General features: G+C 38.2%; 1 protein-coding gene, 1 non-coding gene and 1 pseudogene across 2 annotated transcripts; 2 read left to right on the top strand and 1 right to left on the bottom strand.

Moving 5' to 3' along the window:
* Positions 1-2,067: 2,067 nt before the first annotated feature.
* Positions 2,068-5,294, top strand: LOC113302831 (protein ROOT INITIATION DEFECTIVE 3-like). The gene is made up of 8 exons (XM_026551785.1): positions 2,068-2,289; positions 2,924-3,037; positions 3,154-3,287; positions 3,410-3,554; positions 3,668-3,870; positions 4,110-4,237; positions 4,426-4,658; positions 4,767-5,294. Exons 1-8 carry the CDS (start codon positions 2,068-2,070, stop codon positions 5,013-5,015), a joined length of 1,428 nt encoding a protein of 475 aa, XP_026407570.1. The 3' UTR covers positions 5,016-5,294.
* On the top strand, positions 2,775-2,854 carry TRNAL-UAG. Its single transcript has one exon. It is a non-coding gene; the product is annotated as a tRNA-Leu (tRNA).
* LOC113302833 lies at positions 4,882-6,863 on the bottom strand (annotated as a pseudogene).
* Positions 6,864-14,988: the final 8,125 nt, after the last annotated feature.

The raw sequence follows: 14,988 nt of genomic DNA, 5'->3' as shown, positions 1-14,988 counted from the left end.
GAATTGATAATTGAAACAGAGAGAGCAGAAGAATAGGAATCTGTAAGGAGGCGGTAGATGATTACCTGACTATATTGTTCACGGTTACAATAAATGTTAGCATCATCTCGTCAACAAAAACGAAACTACGGATGTTTTTCATTCCTCTACTCCTTTATGGTGGTCGTGAACTCCCGACTTTCACTGTTCCCACTCTCACCTGCAAAAATCACATTAATAAATTATTTTCTTCTTTAGATTTAGTTGACTCATTACATCAAATCCATCGCTTGCAAATTGAAATCATGTGTATAACAGGGAAGAGAATAGAATCAATGGAGACGGCAGAAAACAGAGAATACAAAAGAGAAAGATTAGGGTTTTCGTTCTGGTTTTGCGAGTAGGTAAATGGAGACGCAACAAAAAGAGAAAGAAGGATTTTCGTTCTGGTTCTGGTTTTGATCAAATCTATCTTTAGATTTAGTTGACTCATTACATCAAATCCATCGCTTGCAAATTGAAATCATGTGTATAACAGGGAAGAGAATATAATCAATGGAGACGGCAGAAAAAAGAGAATACGAAATAGAAAGATTAGGGTTTTCGTTCTGGTTTTGCGAGCTGGTAAATGGAGACGCAAAAAAGAGAAAGAAGGGTTTTCGTTCTGGTTCTGGTTTTGATCATTTATCCATTTGGTTCGCCGGAAATATTTCAAAATCCTCAAATTCTATTAGTTGGGGGCCAGAAGCTCTAGAATTCAAGCTTTTGGCCTAACTTTCAATGTGAGGCTAGCAATTTGTACTCAAATTATATATATAATATTGAACACATTTCCTCTTGTCAAGATCTTTTCTACAATGAGTTGCGCTTGTTTTTAACAGGTCGTCAATGAGTTTATCAAGAGGCGTGGGGACACTGAATGGTTAGCAGGTTCCTTTGTTGAATTTGCAGTTTCACTGTTCTCAACAGTTAAATCGTTTTTTACCTGCACATAGCAATATATGTACTCTAATCTAGTTAAAAATCTCAAGTAATTCTCTGTTACTTGCAGGTTTCTTGAAGTTGATTTTGACATATACGCAATGCAGATGAGACAATCTCACATTTGGGGAGGAGAACCTGAGCTGATCATGTCTTCCCATGTCCTGCAGTACGTACATTGTAGATTTCATTTTCCCTCGGTATCACCTGCTAATTGGTTTATAATTTCCAGGAGTAGAACTGATTATATGAGCTTAACCCACTGCATACCCCATAAATAACTAACTTATAATGCCTGCTGGAACAAACATGGATAGTAGTCACAGTTGAACCATCTGTTTAAAAGTTCATAAAAATACTGTTTGCAGGATGCCTGTCTCGGTCTGTCTGAGAGATAAGAAGACTGGGAATCTAAAAGTTATAGCAGAATATGGCCAAGAATACGGAAAGGAAAATCCTATAAGTATACTCTATGATGGGTATGGACACTATGACGCTTTGTGGTAAAGTTTCCTGTTCCGAAGCGCATGGCTTGTATTTCGCTGATCATTTCTCAGTCTGAGTGACAATAAGTGTGTGCTCTGACGCATATTGAATATCACTTGGACCTTAACAAAGTACTTTTGCCTGATATTTTTGGTTGGTGCAGCAAAAGATGAAGCACTGGGTGGTGATTTCATACCAAACACTGTCATCACTTAAACATGTCTATTGCATCATGTCACTGCCTTTTCAGGAAGTCTTTCGGAGAAACAGATTTGGTTATTAGGTAGTGTGGTTGTCAGAGGTATTGCCACATAGCATACTTTGTAGTTAATTTGTGCCAACTTTTAACTTCTATGACCAGATGGATGAACTTAAGCAAATGCAATTAACGTGCACCCATTTAGCACAGTGTAACTTCAAATTTTGGTTCTTCAGAGGTTTTTGTTTGTTTCATGGAAGACACAAATAATATTGGCACTTAGTGAAACTAACTTCACTTGCCACATGTAATTCTAACATAACATGTAACGAAGTCTTGCATCATCTCTTTTTTTTCTTAGAGACACAGAGAGAGAGTGAGAGAGAGAGAGAGTGCTAGAGAGAACAAAGACACGCATAAAAATGGTGAGAGAAGAAGCATTGGTAGTTTGCAGTGATAAGAGTTTGGGTGCAGAGATTACAATATGGGACATGGAAAGTGGGGATCATCTTCTTCACATACCAACTTGTGCTTCACCTAGTCATGGATTTCTCTGCTTGAGGAATCAATTTCTTGTTGCTTCTCAAATTCACAAACATGGATCTTTTGGCGGTGGAGCCATCTTTATCTGGCCCTTAAATAAGGTAATCCCCTAATTTATTGTCTCTTTTGATTTCTTTAACAAGTCTACTTGCCCTTGCTTTTATGCTTATTAACTTGTTTACATGTGAGCTCTGAGTTGTTGTCGCAACTTAGTGGTTTTCATTTTTGTTTATCAATTTAGAGCTATTTGTTGATTGCAAGTTGCAAGAAAAAATCATTGTTTTTGAGATTTTGTATGTCTTAGAAGACTTGATTTAATAACTAGCCATTTCTTGCTAATTTTCTGAATTTTGGGGGTCTGTCTGCGTGCAGTACTTGATATTTGTGGAATTAGATTTTGGGGCTTACTATTCTACATGCCTCATGTTCAATTATGGTCCAGGGCTAGGTCCGGCCGCCCGGCTAAAAAACGATGATAGGCCGGGCAGGCCAAGGTTTAGCTGTTGAGGACTGAAGAGCGTTCCCAAAGGCAATTTAATAACAACCCGGCCAAGAAATTAATATATGTAACAATCTGCCAACACAAGACAGTTTGGCCGAGTGGTCTAAGGCGCCAGATTTAGGCTCTGGTCCGAAAGGGCGTGGGTTCAAATCCCACAGCTGTCAATTTTTAAATTTTTTGCTTTGTTTCTGATTTTAACTACCCAACATTCTTCTTTCTGTTTTTTTTTTCAGCCACAAGCACCGGTCCGAAGCTATCCGATAGAAGCAGTTGGACCACTTTCGTGCACAGAAGATGGTTTGTATCTTGCTGGTGGAGCACCTTCTGGAAATGCTTATGTCTGGGAGGTGACTAACATTTTTTGTTCCTTCTGTTTGTCAAATTAGCTTCTGTAATATTTATGATCCAACTCTTGAGGTTGCTCAGGAATCAGCAGAGTATAATAGGTTGAGCTCATCTGCAGGTTTTAAGTGGAAGAATGTTGAAGAGTTGGCGTGCTCATCACAAATCAGTGAATTGCATTGCATTCACAGCTGACGGTTCTCTCCTGATTGCTGGTTCAGATGATGGTTCTATATGCATATGGTCTATGATCAGGTAAAGCAAAAGCAACCCATGTTTTTAGTTCTATTGTATGTCTTGTATCTGGTAGTTTCAATATAGTAAAACAACCCATTTTTCGTTATGATGGTAAAGTGTATTAATCATTTCAATCGAAGTTTGCTAGACGTGGCAGATTGTGGAAACATGCCTTTGTCCTTTCATTCTTGGTCAGAGCACACGTCCTCTATTACTGGTCTCGTATCAGTTTCTGGAAGTTCAAATTATGTACTGATTTCAAGCTCCATGGACGGCACCTGCAAGGTTTTGTTCGCTAAGAATGTTAATTTTTATTTTATTTTTCTACAAAGTTTATTCACTTCTAATGAATTATTCTCCACATAACAGTATTTATAAAATTGGTCTTTACTTCTCAGGTTTGGGATATTGTTTCCGGGAGGCTTCTGCAAACTCAAGACTTTTCACAAGCCATAACTGCCATCAGTCTTGACACTGAAGGGCAGCTGTTGTTTTCAGGAAGTGTGGACGGGAGGATTTTTGTCAACAGAATCGATATAGGATTGGAGTTGAACTCAAACACTGTATCAGACGATCAGCTGATTGTACTCAATGGGCACAAGTAATGTATGGTGTTATTGTGCATCTTGAATTCGTGTGTAGTAAAACAAATTGGCTAGGTTAGAGTGATACTGTCAAACTATTTCATTTTCTTTTTAAAATTTCTGTTGACTAATAGTTTACTATGCTTAGATAGGTTTCTCTACTGAGCAATAATAATTCAATAATACGTGAAGATCTTGTGCAATATTTCCTTTTTGCATTTTGAGATAAGAGTATAACCCCTAGAATCCTCTGCAGTGGATCCATAACTGCATTATCGTACAGTATGAGCGGATTGTGGCTCATCTCTGCATCTGAGGACTGTACAGCTTGCCTTTGGGATGTCAGAAATTGGGCAGTTGCTCGAAGATTCACCCATGCTAAAGGTTTGTTTGGGATTAATTCATGCTTCTTTTCTTGTCTCGCTTGCATGTAACAAAATTTTGTTTAACATCCGAGTATTAGACTTTAGAGAGTAAATTCTTTATATATTCATCCCTAGATTCTCTATAGATGTGTTTATCTGCCCTCATTTTTGTGTACTAACACTTCATATAATGGCTATGGATAACAGGGCAAATAACTAACTTACTAGTAATCCCGCGGTCATCGCTGCCTTTTGTGGAGAACAATCAGAGAGTATCATACCAGCCTCGTGTTTCACTGCTTGACAAATACCAACAGCCATCAAACACATCAAGAGGAACAGTCGCTATTCTACCTTCATATTGTTCACTTGAAGATAATCTTTCCACTGCTGGTTTTTCTACCATCAGCTCCATGAATAACCAAATCCTTGAATTAGAGGTCTCTTTCTCTCTCACACTCTTATAAATACCCCTCCTTTTTATTGCACCAGTAAGTAACTTCAACGGTTTATGTTTCTTCTAATTTGTTGGCTGGGTAATTGGACAGCAAAGAAGCACTCCTGCAGCAATACAGATGAAGGTGGAAACCAATGTCGAGAACCGACTTTGGGCCACCAGCATGACGAGGCACATGACGGACATGAACAAGCATCTGCGATCGAGATTGCTAGATTTGATGCAATGCAGATTGGTATTGACTCCGAAAATTGATTGTCCTGGTAGTGGAAAGGGAAAGAAGCTTAAGGTTGGTACCAGTCCACCATTGAGAGTAGAAGAAACAGAATCTCCTGCTTAACGTTTCAAATTTGTTAGTAACATTTCATTCTGCTCAAGTTTCATTCACCCTCAGATATAACGAAGACTGGATCCCCCATGCTGTTTCGAAAATTTATTCATGACGAAAACGCAGTCTTACCTTTTACTGTGTCAGTGGTTAACATGGGTTTCACACGATCATGTACAGTGTGTGTGTGCCATAGTTGTGAATTCTCATAAGCGATTGCAAGTAGGAAATATTGTTCAGTTCTTACTAATAATAGCATCTACTGAATGTTTATTATGTAAAGATGAACAAGCATACAAAGCAGACTTGCAAAAAATTTAGTTTTATGAAGGAAACACACTTACATTGATCACAGAGGATGGTACATTTCTCGCTTTCCCGCTGACCAAAAACTAGCTTGCTTTTTTAGGTGAGGCATAGGAAAGGATGGCAAGAATTGTTTGAATTAAAGTGAGGAACAGTAACAAAACAGCACCACTAAATGAAAGAACTGCCCATGGAGTGTTGAAGTAATCACGCTTTAAAACAGCTCTCCATTTATGCCAATCTCTTTCAAAGTATTCATTGCATCTATGGCGAAGTCCATCATAGTAGAATTTTGTAATGCTAACTCCTTTACATAAACTGTTAATCACAACTGCCATCTCCTCATCGTCTCCTAAGTAACTATGAATTATCTTTTTATGCCTAAGTAACTTCACATCTTTCTCAGAGTTCATTAAGATATCTAGCAGTAACACATAAGACGTTATCTGACGTGTAGAATTCCCTTCAGACTGCTCCATTGCTATCAAATTCCTCAGAAGAACATCTGTACTCTCATCGAAAAAGAATGGAGGGATCTCAAAAATCCCCTCTTTACCATTGAACTGGATATCAAGCAAACTATCAACTTTTTCTTTTTTCTTGAAGTCCACTCCAGCTTCCCAAAGATCAGTCACACAATGAGTGAATTCCCAGACAGGATACCGTCCTGCAACTTCCATCTGCCTCGCCGAAGGCAACAGAATATTACGCAACAAATCCAGTATATGCTTAGGTTTTGTAAGGACATAATTCGACCTTGTTTGCTGAACAACTTGAATTGTAGGCAACATAGCAGCAAAAAACCGAACCACAAGTTCCATAAGAGTTCGTTCGCGTTGTTCAATATCTCTACAAGCTAAACTAAAAATATACCTGGAGAACAAGAAAAGGAATTTGATTCTCAAGTAGAATCAAATCATGTTGTAAACTAAAAAGCATCCAAGCAGTATTAAATATTGGATCATTATCATTTCTACCACGTTCATCACCAGCTCTATGAAGTAATTCAAGTATAAAACAACCATCAATTAACATCATTTTAACAAATTCATCACTAGTGAACCTCTCATCAAGTTTTTCGAAGTAATATTCGCGAACTACGGTTTCAATATTTTCGATGGCTTTGATTAAATCTTTCAAATTTAATTCTGATGATGGCGATAATTTACGAGAAAGAAAAGTTTGAAAATACCATTTTTTGTTATCTTCCATGGACGAGAGAATTGGATTACCTTGGTGATATGGACCAATTGAGATTATCTCAGGTATATATGCTTCTTCTTTAACTCTTCTAAGCTTTTTTGGAACTCTATAAATACAGGAGTTTGTCGATGGTAATGGATTTTTTCCATATGACTCTAGCTCAGCTTCTAACAGTTCGAACCTTTCTTCCTTTTCTAGATTTTCACCCATTTCTTAGTTTTGTCTTAGAAGGAAAAATTGAGGTAGAAATAACAAACCGATTCTACTATCCTTCAGAAGTTCTGATTAAAGTTAGTGGTTATGACTTACGAAGAATTTCATGGAAGAATTTGAGCTTAAGAAAAGAAAGAGTCTTGCTTTCTTGACTTTTGAGGTTTGTTGTGTTAGTCCTAAATAAATCCCTATAATAATTGGTTAGATGTAATGGCCTCAGAGCCAAAACTATGATTTTGGTACACAAACCAAGCGTAGTGGGACGACTAAAACTAAATATAGTCGAGTTTTTTTTACTGTTTTGGAGTATATTTGGTATGAAATCCGGTCCAAAACTATTTTTGGTCGGGTGGAGTTAAAAATTTCGTTCGATACCTGGCGTAGATATAAGTGACGTTTGAGGTGAGGCGGATGTTATACATCTGCAAGTTGATGAGGTGCGGATATAAGTTGCGTTCAAGGGAGATCAGGCGTGGATATAATTCGCCCGATCAGAAAAACATTAAATCCTCCATCAGGCGGTGATATAATGTGAGCCTCATCGCCAGGCGGTCATATAATGTGTACCCATCGTTAGGGGTACACATCAGGCGGTGATATAAAAGGTCGTTTTGTTCAGAAAACATTAAATCCTCCATCAGGCGGTGATATAATGTGTGTCCCATCATCAGGGGTAATCTATAAAGCCGTATGATAACTTTAACCTTCCACTCCATACCAGGCGTTAATATTATGTACGCCTAGCTCCAACGTGGATTATACGTCGGCCCGAATATAAGACGTAGATTATATTTGCGCTTGGTTTCAGGCGTTGATTAAACGTGTGCTCGACTAAATTTTACTCCTGCACCGTAACGTGGAACCATGAGTTAACCAAAAAAAAATTAGTTTTTTTTCTAGTTTTTGCTCTTTGGTTATACTTGCACCACTGCAGGTGCTACGACTATTGATATATTTGTTGCATTATTATTCTATTATTTATTTTTTGTTAATTTTTTTTTGAAGCATGCATTTTGTTAAGTTAAGTTGATATTGCACGTGGAAATGTTATGCTCATGAAGTGTTATTATAGTAGAACTTATAGTTGGGAGAATTACATTGTCCCATATTGTTGTTGTGAGCGGAACTAGAGTAATCATCTGCCACTCGATTTGCAAGACCGTCCGCTGCTTGATTTACTTCTCTGTAGACGTGCCTAATGGTATATTGCTGAATTTGGGTAAATCTATACTTGATTTCTGCAATCTGATTAGAAATACACCATGGAGCATCGACGTCCGATGTTAAAAATCGTTAAGTTCTCCGAGTCTGTTTCAAATTGAACTTTTCGCCATCCTCGTTTCGTCGCCGTCCTAGAAGAGATGAGCATGGCCCAGGTTTCTGCTGCAATTGCAGAGATGATACCCAGTGGTTGTGTTATTGCTATGATTGTACCTTCCTCCTCATTTCCCCATATAATACCTGCTCCCGCTATTGCCGGATATCCCCTTGCTGCTTCGTCCATGTAAATTTTTGATCCAATCTAAGTGGGGTTTGAGTCATCCCACGAAGATGGTTGTTATTGCTAGTGTTGTTTGCGCTAGGTTTAGATAAGGTTGCATCTCAGGTCGTACTGGTGGTAGGTGTTTTTGAGCTCAGGTTTATTCCCGGTGGAGTTTGATATCCATCTGCGTTATATTCGTCGGATTTGGCAGTTGCTAGCGATAGACTGCGTCGTTCCTGGCTATCTATAAGGACCAAAAAAGGAAGCACAAAGTTGTGGTGACTTGGGAAGGAGCTTTTGTATAGATGAGTAGGGAGACTGTTGCCTGATTGGGCAGTGAGGTGGGTGTGCTACGAGCGGGGTTTTGTTTGTTTGTGAGATGAGGTAGTAGGAGGTTTCAGAAGTCAATGGTTGTTTGACAATGAAGTAGAATGTGACTGGACGTTTCAGGAGTAGAACTACATTGAGGACATAAGTTGGAGTTGGTGAGTTGGATGTGGTTGAGAATGTTTAAGGTTGGTGGACCCTCATTAATTGCTTTCCACAAGAAAAACGTACTTCTGGGAAACACGAGAGTGTCCAAAGGAAGGTAGTTGGTGGGAGAGGGTTTTGATGAGTTTGCGTAGAGTCGTTGACGATGCAGTTATATTTTGTTATCGTCGTTCTGTTTTTGGTAAAATGCCAAATGATCTTGTCTGGTTGTTCCGTGGGAAAAGAATGCTGGCGATTTGTTGAACTATAGAATTAGGAAGTAGATTCATCATATCATGATTCCAGTTCCTTTTTGACGGGTTTATGATGTCAGGAACCGATTGTATGGGATAGTATAGGGATGGATTAATGTTGTTATTGAATTGTGGAATCCAGTTTGATTGGATATGGGTGTTTAATCCGTCTCCAATTTGATGGAAGAGATGATGTTTGAAGGTTGGTATGAGTGATGTTAGTTGTCTCCATTGTGGGCTGGGAAATGATGGGAGGCGAGGGATGTTTTCTAAAATGGGTGTCTGTTTGAGGTATTTTGTATTGTAGCGCGGTGTTCAAATCTGGGCTAGGTCCCGAGGTTTTTCAACATTTGCGGTTTCCTTGTTAACAAAACTTCCGGTGTCTGTGTTATTTCTTTTCCGCATTATATTTAATATCACAAGTTGTGCGTAATTCAATCAATTGGTAAATCCAACCTTTGGTTGTTGATTGAAATTGATTGACACTTGAACATTGGTCTTTGGTACCGTTCAAATTATTTCTCATATCAATGAGGCTCACATATCTCTATCTGTTCCATTGCAGAATGTATTGAGAAATTGAGATATAACTCTTGGATATATTTCCTTTGTTGAGTATGACTATATAGTTGATTCTCTTGGAGTTATGTTGGAGTTAGTCCACACAGATTGTTGAACGAAATATTGGGTGTGGTTGTTAGACCCCCTCTTTTTCATATCCACTGACATAATTTTTTTTTTATCCCTACAAAGACATTAAAAGGAATGCTATTGAAAGTGAAATCCAAAAGTTGTTGATTATGAAGGAACAATAATCTCTTCTCCAAAGTAATCATGGGGAGATATGGTAGACTATATTCTAGGTCAAATCCGATATTCAGTTTCGAAAAGTACATGACTAAAGGAACTGTCTAGAGCAACTCTGAAAGTAATCTGGGGGAGATTTTGACATCAGGGGGATGATCCAAGGATATGATGTCGACATATTTTACTTCAACATTGAAGCTGTGTTGTACTCTTTTTCCCTTCAATCGAGAATAGTTTTTCCCAAAGGGTTTTGTTACTCGACAAGGTTTTTAGCGAGACAACACTAAAAACATCAAGTATGTTGAACGTTGAAGACATAAAAATCGCGTTGGTATTACTGAAAATATCTGAATCAAAGAAATGAAACGCGATAGTCTGTTAAGCGACATAACTTTCAGAATCAACAACATGGTCTTATAAACATTCAAGTTAGGAAAGTAAAGTGTGATGAACTCATTTTGAGTGCATTAGACTGATGAAAATTATCTGATATTGGGGTGTGGGGGGGGGGGGGGGGGGGATCTAATGGTATGTTGAACTATTTTCCTTCACCAAGGTTGCTTTTTCCCACAAGGTTTTGTTACTCAGAAAGGTTTTTAATGAGACAAAAACAAACACCGAGAATGTAATCTCCCAGCTAAGGTTATTGTATTTCACATGAGGCTTTTATGCCTTAAGAGTTGTGAAGAAACTAGTCAACTTCAACGGAGCAAAGTGATCATCTGTAATGGATCACCTTTACTTGCATCTGTCACGTTGTACTCTTTTCCCTTCATCATGGTTTTATCCCACTGGGTTTTCCTTGTCAAGATTTTAATGAGGCAACATATTCGAGTATGTTAGAGCATATCTCGGTTGAACCTACCAAGCGTTGGTATGTCAAGTTTGGTTGTCATATTTTAGTGAGTCAAAACTCATCTAAGAGTCGTTTGATTATGTACTAGAAACAACTTCGTTTAGGTTAGACTAGAAAGTCTAGGAATGTCGAGACATACCAGTATTAATCGAAGACCTGAAGAACGTGAAGAAGTAATAAACTACAATGACGACATCATCCTTCCTCTTGAGGTTAGTAATATTGACTTGAACTGTTTCATTCCTACCGTATCTTTCAAGTCGTGCTATATTGAAAACATAACTGCGAAGCTGTGTATTGGATATATTTCTCTAGTAGTGATACATGATCATATGATCATAGTATTAGGGAATTAGACTACGAAGTATAACGCTTATCTTTTGAACTTCGTAGATATGACATCGACATAATCTTATGAATGTTGTTATGATTATGTGAATGGGTAATAGTGAAGATTTCATCCTAGGAAACAATGTTTTACATTTGTTTAAAGTAAGTACATTCATGAACTTGTTTTATGAATCAAAGGAGAAATCGTTAGGCTTATTGGTACGGATATTCATTGCAGATCTTTGGATTACCAATATGTGTGAGATGGTAGAACCCATCGTAAAATTGTTACGTATCTTGGTACAACTGATCACAATGCCTGACTTATGATTTGGTATGACTAGTTTTAATTAATTAGTGTAATCGATCCTAAGTAATCACCTGAGATGGTATGATCGATATTTGCAATTGGTGTGGCCGATTCTAGTAATTGGTGTGACCGATCACAGAGAGTTGTGTAATTTATCCTTGTAATTGGTGTAACCGGTCCTGGTAATTGATGTAACCGATCCTAGTGACTGGTGTGACCGATCACAAGCAATACCATGAGTATATGGTAATCGATCCTGGTAATTGATGTAACCGATCTTGGTAACTGATGTAACTGGTCCTAGTAACTTGTGTGACCGATCACAAGTACTTCCATATTAGGGTATAACCGATCCTAGTGATTGGTAGAACCAATTGAACCCATGTATGTGATTTGATATTTGATCAATCATATAGTTGTCTTGGAATACAAATGAACCAATTCTAAACTTGTTTGGAAGTGTGGTATAATCGATTCCAAGATTGTAAATATGAAAAAGGATTTACAAAGAAGACATGTAAACATACTTTGAACACGTACAGTAACTCTTGTCTTTTATTGTTCAAAGATATTCCTTAGTACTCAAGGAGATCCTGTACCAAAATAAATCAAGAATCTTTCAATTAAGGTTGTTTTGGAGTAACAATTAGAGAAGAAGAAGAACTTCTTATTGATAAAGAGGCATTGGATTTTTACATGCATACGATGTTCTTTATATATAGGAAAGGGAAAACCTAGTAATCGAATGGACCGCACATCCATGGGCCATAGGCCCTATAACACTCCCCCTTGTGCGGTTCAATAATAAAGCTTTATACATAGTGCTTCATATATAGTGCTTTGAATGTAGTTCTTCAAATGTCGTTCTTTCCTTGATGACTTGTGCCGAAATCAATTACCTAATTAAAACTTTGACAAGGAAAAACCCGGTGGGATAAAACCTTGGTATATCTCTTCACATGTAGTACTTCACATGCTATCTCATATTTTACATGTAGTACTTCACATGATGTATGATCTTCAAGGACCGACTAGTCTAAGTTAATTACCTCGTTAAAACTTCGCTAGGAAAACCCAGAAGGACAAAACCTGAACTAAAGAAAATGAGTACAATATTAAGCAAACTTAGAACATAGTTGGACTTGAATATGTTGCCTCATTAAAACCTTGACAAGGAAAAACCCAGTGGGACAAAACCTTTACGAAGGGAAAAGAGTACAACGTGACATATCCAAGTAAAGGTGATCTGTTACAAGTGATCACTTTGCTCTGTTGATGTGGACTAGTTACTTCACAACTCTATGACAGAAAATCCTCGTGGTAAAGAAAATAGCCTTAGCAGGAAAATTACTGTCATGAACAAATTTGCAGATTCAATTACCAACAATAACCTACTCTCCTACTTAAGGAAGAGCCTATCAATTTCTTGATTAAAATCAACTTATCTCTCTTAAAAAAGTATCCAGCCAATAAATAGCCGCAAAGACACACAGTTCACCCATTGGGTGATAACAAAGCTACCAATTACACCCCTTGGGTGGTATTAACAAAGTAAGTGCCCTAAAAAGACTTAAGCTAAATGGGTTCTATCAAAGATAATGGTCTTACAAGGCCAACAAACCCATGATAGAATTAGACTTCTAATGACCTCTTTAGTTACATGACAATCTCCTCTCCTTTGGCACATCCTTGTCCTCAAGGATGAAGTCTGGGAAGTGGGACTGAATGTGACTTGCTTCTTCCCAAGTTGCATCCTCTGGTGCAGATCCAGCCCATTGAATAAGTACCTGCAAAGCTGTGGTATCTCCTCTGACAATGTGCGTGGAATCCAACACAGCTACTGGTAGAACTATGAAGGTGCCAGATGAGTCCACCAAGGGCAAATTGCTAGCTGGGATGTGATGTTGGCCAATCTTCTTCTTCAATTGTGAAACATGGAACACATGATGTATCCTAGAACCCAGTGGTAGTTGAAGTTTATAAGCCACAACTCCAAGTTTTTGCAAAATCACAAAAGGACCAAAGTATCTTGCAGACAGCTTCAAAATTTGTCCTTAAAGCCACAGATGATTGCCTATAGGGCTGTAACTTCAAGTACACCAAATATCCAACTAAGAAGGACCTGTGTTGAGACTTTGTCATATCTTCTTTTAACAACTGTAGCATGTGATCTTTGGCTTGCATATAGTCTTGCACATCAGCATCTGAAGTAGTAGCATGCACAGGTGCCAAATGTGGTGGAGTATACCCATATAGAGCCTCGAAGGGAGTCATCTTGAGGCTAGTATGAAAGTTGGTGTTAAACCACCACTCAGCCAGAGCCAGCAATTGAGCCACAGTTTAAGGGAAAAGCTAGTCATGCACCTTAAATATTGTTCCGAACATGCATTGGTTCTCTCAGTATGACCATCAGTTTGAGGATGGTAAGAGGTGCTGAGGTTTAATGTAGTGCCTAATGACTTAAACAAATGCTGCCAAAAAGTGCTGAGAAATACCTTATCTCTATTTGAGACAATGGAAGTTGGCATTCCATGAAGCTTGAAGACATGGTGCATAAATTCCTTGGCAACAGAAATGGAAGTGAATGGATGACTTAATGCAATGAAGTGACTGTAATTGGTCAGTCCATCAACCACCACCAATATAACATTCTTCCTAAAAGACATTGGAAGGCCTTCAATGAAGTCCATGGAGATACGCTTCCAAGCAGTGTCTGGAATAGGCACAGGTTGTAGCAGTCTAGCCGGAGAAGAAAGTTCATGCTTATTGAATTGGCAGATATCACATTCAGCAACAAACTTGAAGATGGCTTCTTTCATCTTTGGCGAATAGAAATAAGCTTTTGCTCTGTTGTAGGTCCCCATCATTCCAGAATGACCATCCACAACTGATGAATGCAATGAGTTCATAATTTGGTGTCTAATATCATGGCCTGAACCCACATACAGTCTTGACTTATATCTCAGAATGCCATGTTGCAAAGTATATAAGGAATCAGATGGAGACATAAGTAGCTGTGACAGTAGTTGTTGAGCATGAGAATATTCAAAGTAGATGGAGATAGTGTCTTGAGTCCATTGAGGTTGTGAAAAGGCGAGGGTACCCAAATATACCTCAAGCTAAAAATTTTCCTACCTATAAACTTTCTCCGAAAATGATTGTCTATGGACTGAGTCGAGAAAGTACAACTAATCGGTTCACACTTCGTGTGCTCGTCTATGGATACGAGATAGAGACAATACAACAACGAAGTATGTTTACTTGATATGAAGGTTCGGACTTAACCAAACATAATAGGATTGCTTATCAAGTAAATAGGAATTAACGTTTGTGTAATTTACTTTAATTATAATAAAACAATCATAATGCGGAAAATAAAAGTAAATGACACAACAAGATTTTGTTAACGAGGAAACCGCAAATGCAGAAAACCCCCGGGACCTAGTCCAGAATTGAATACTCTCAGGATTAAGCCGCTCCACAAAATTACACTTAACTTCGTATAGTTGAGACCAAGTAACTAACCCTATAGTTCACCTAGTTCCGTCTGTATTCCCACACCTCCGACTTATGAATAAGTCATGTACTTGGAAAAATCCCTTTGGTTTCATATTCCAAACAGTAAAGGAACAAGAAATATGTTTGGTATCAACTCTATTCAACTAAGTGATAAGAGTCGGACAAAGGCTCTTCCGTTTATCTTAACATAAACTCCTTCGTCGGGTCTAGATCTATCTTACGTTCAATCACCC

This window comes from Papaver somniferum, chromosome 8 (assembly GCF_003573695.1).
Source record: "Papaver somniferum cultivar HN1 chromosome 8, ASM357369v1, whole genome shotgun sequence".
In the NCBI taxonomy this organism is placed as follows: domain Eukaryota; kingdom Viridiplantae; phylum Streptophyta; class Magnoliopsida; order Ranunculales; family Papaveraceae; genus Papaver; species Papaver somniferum.
The sequence above is the reverse complement of the archived record's forward strand: the minus strand, read 5'-3'. Positions and strand labels throughout refer to the sequence as shown.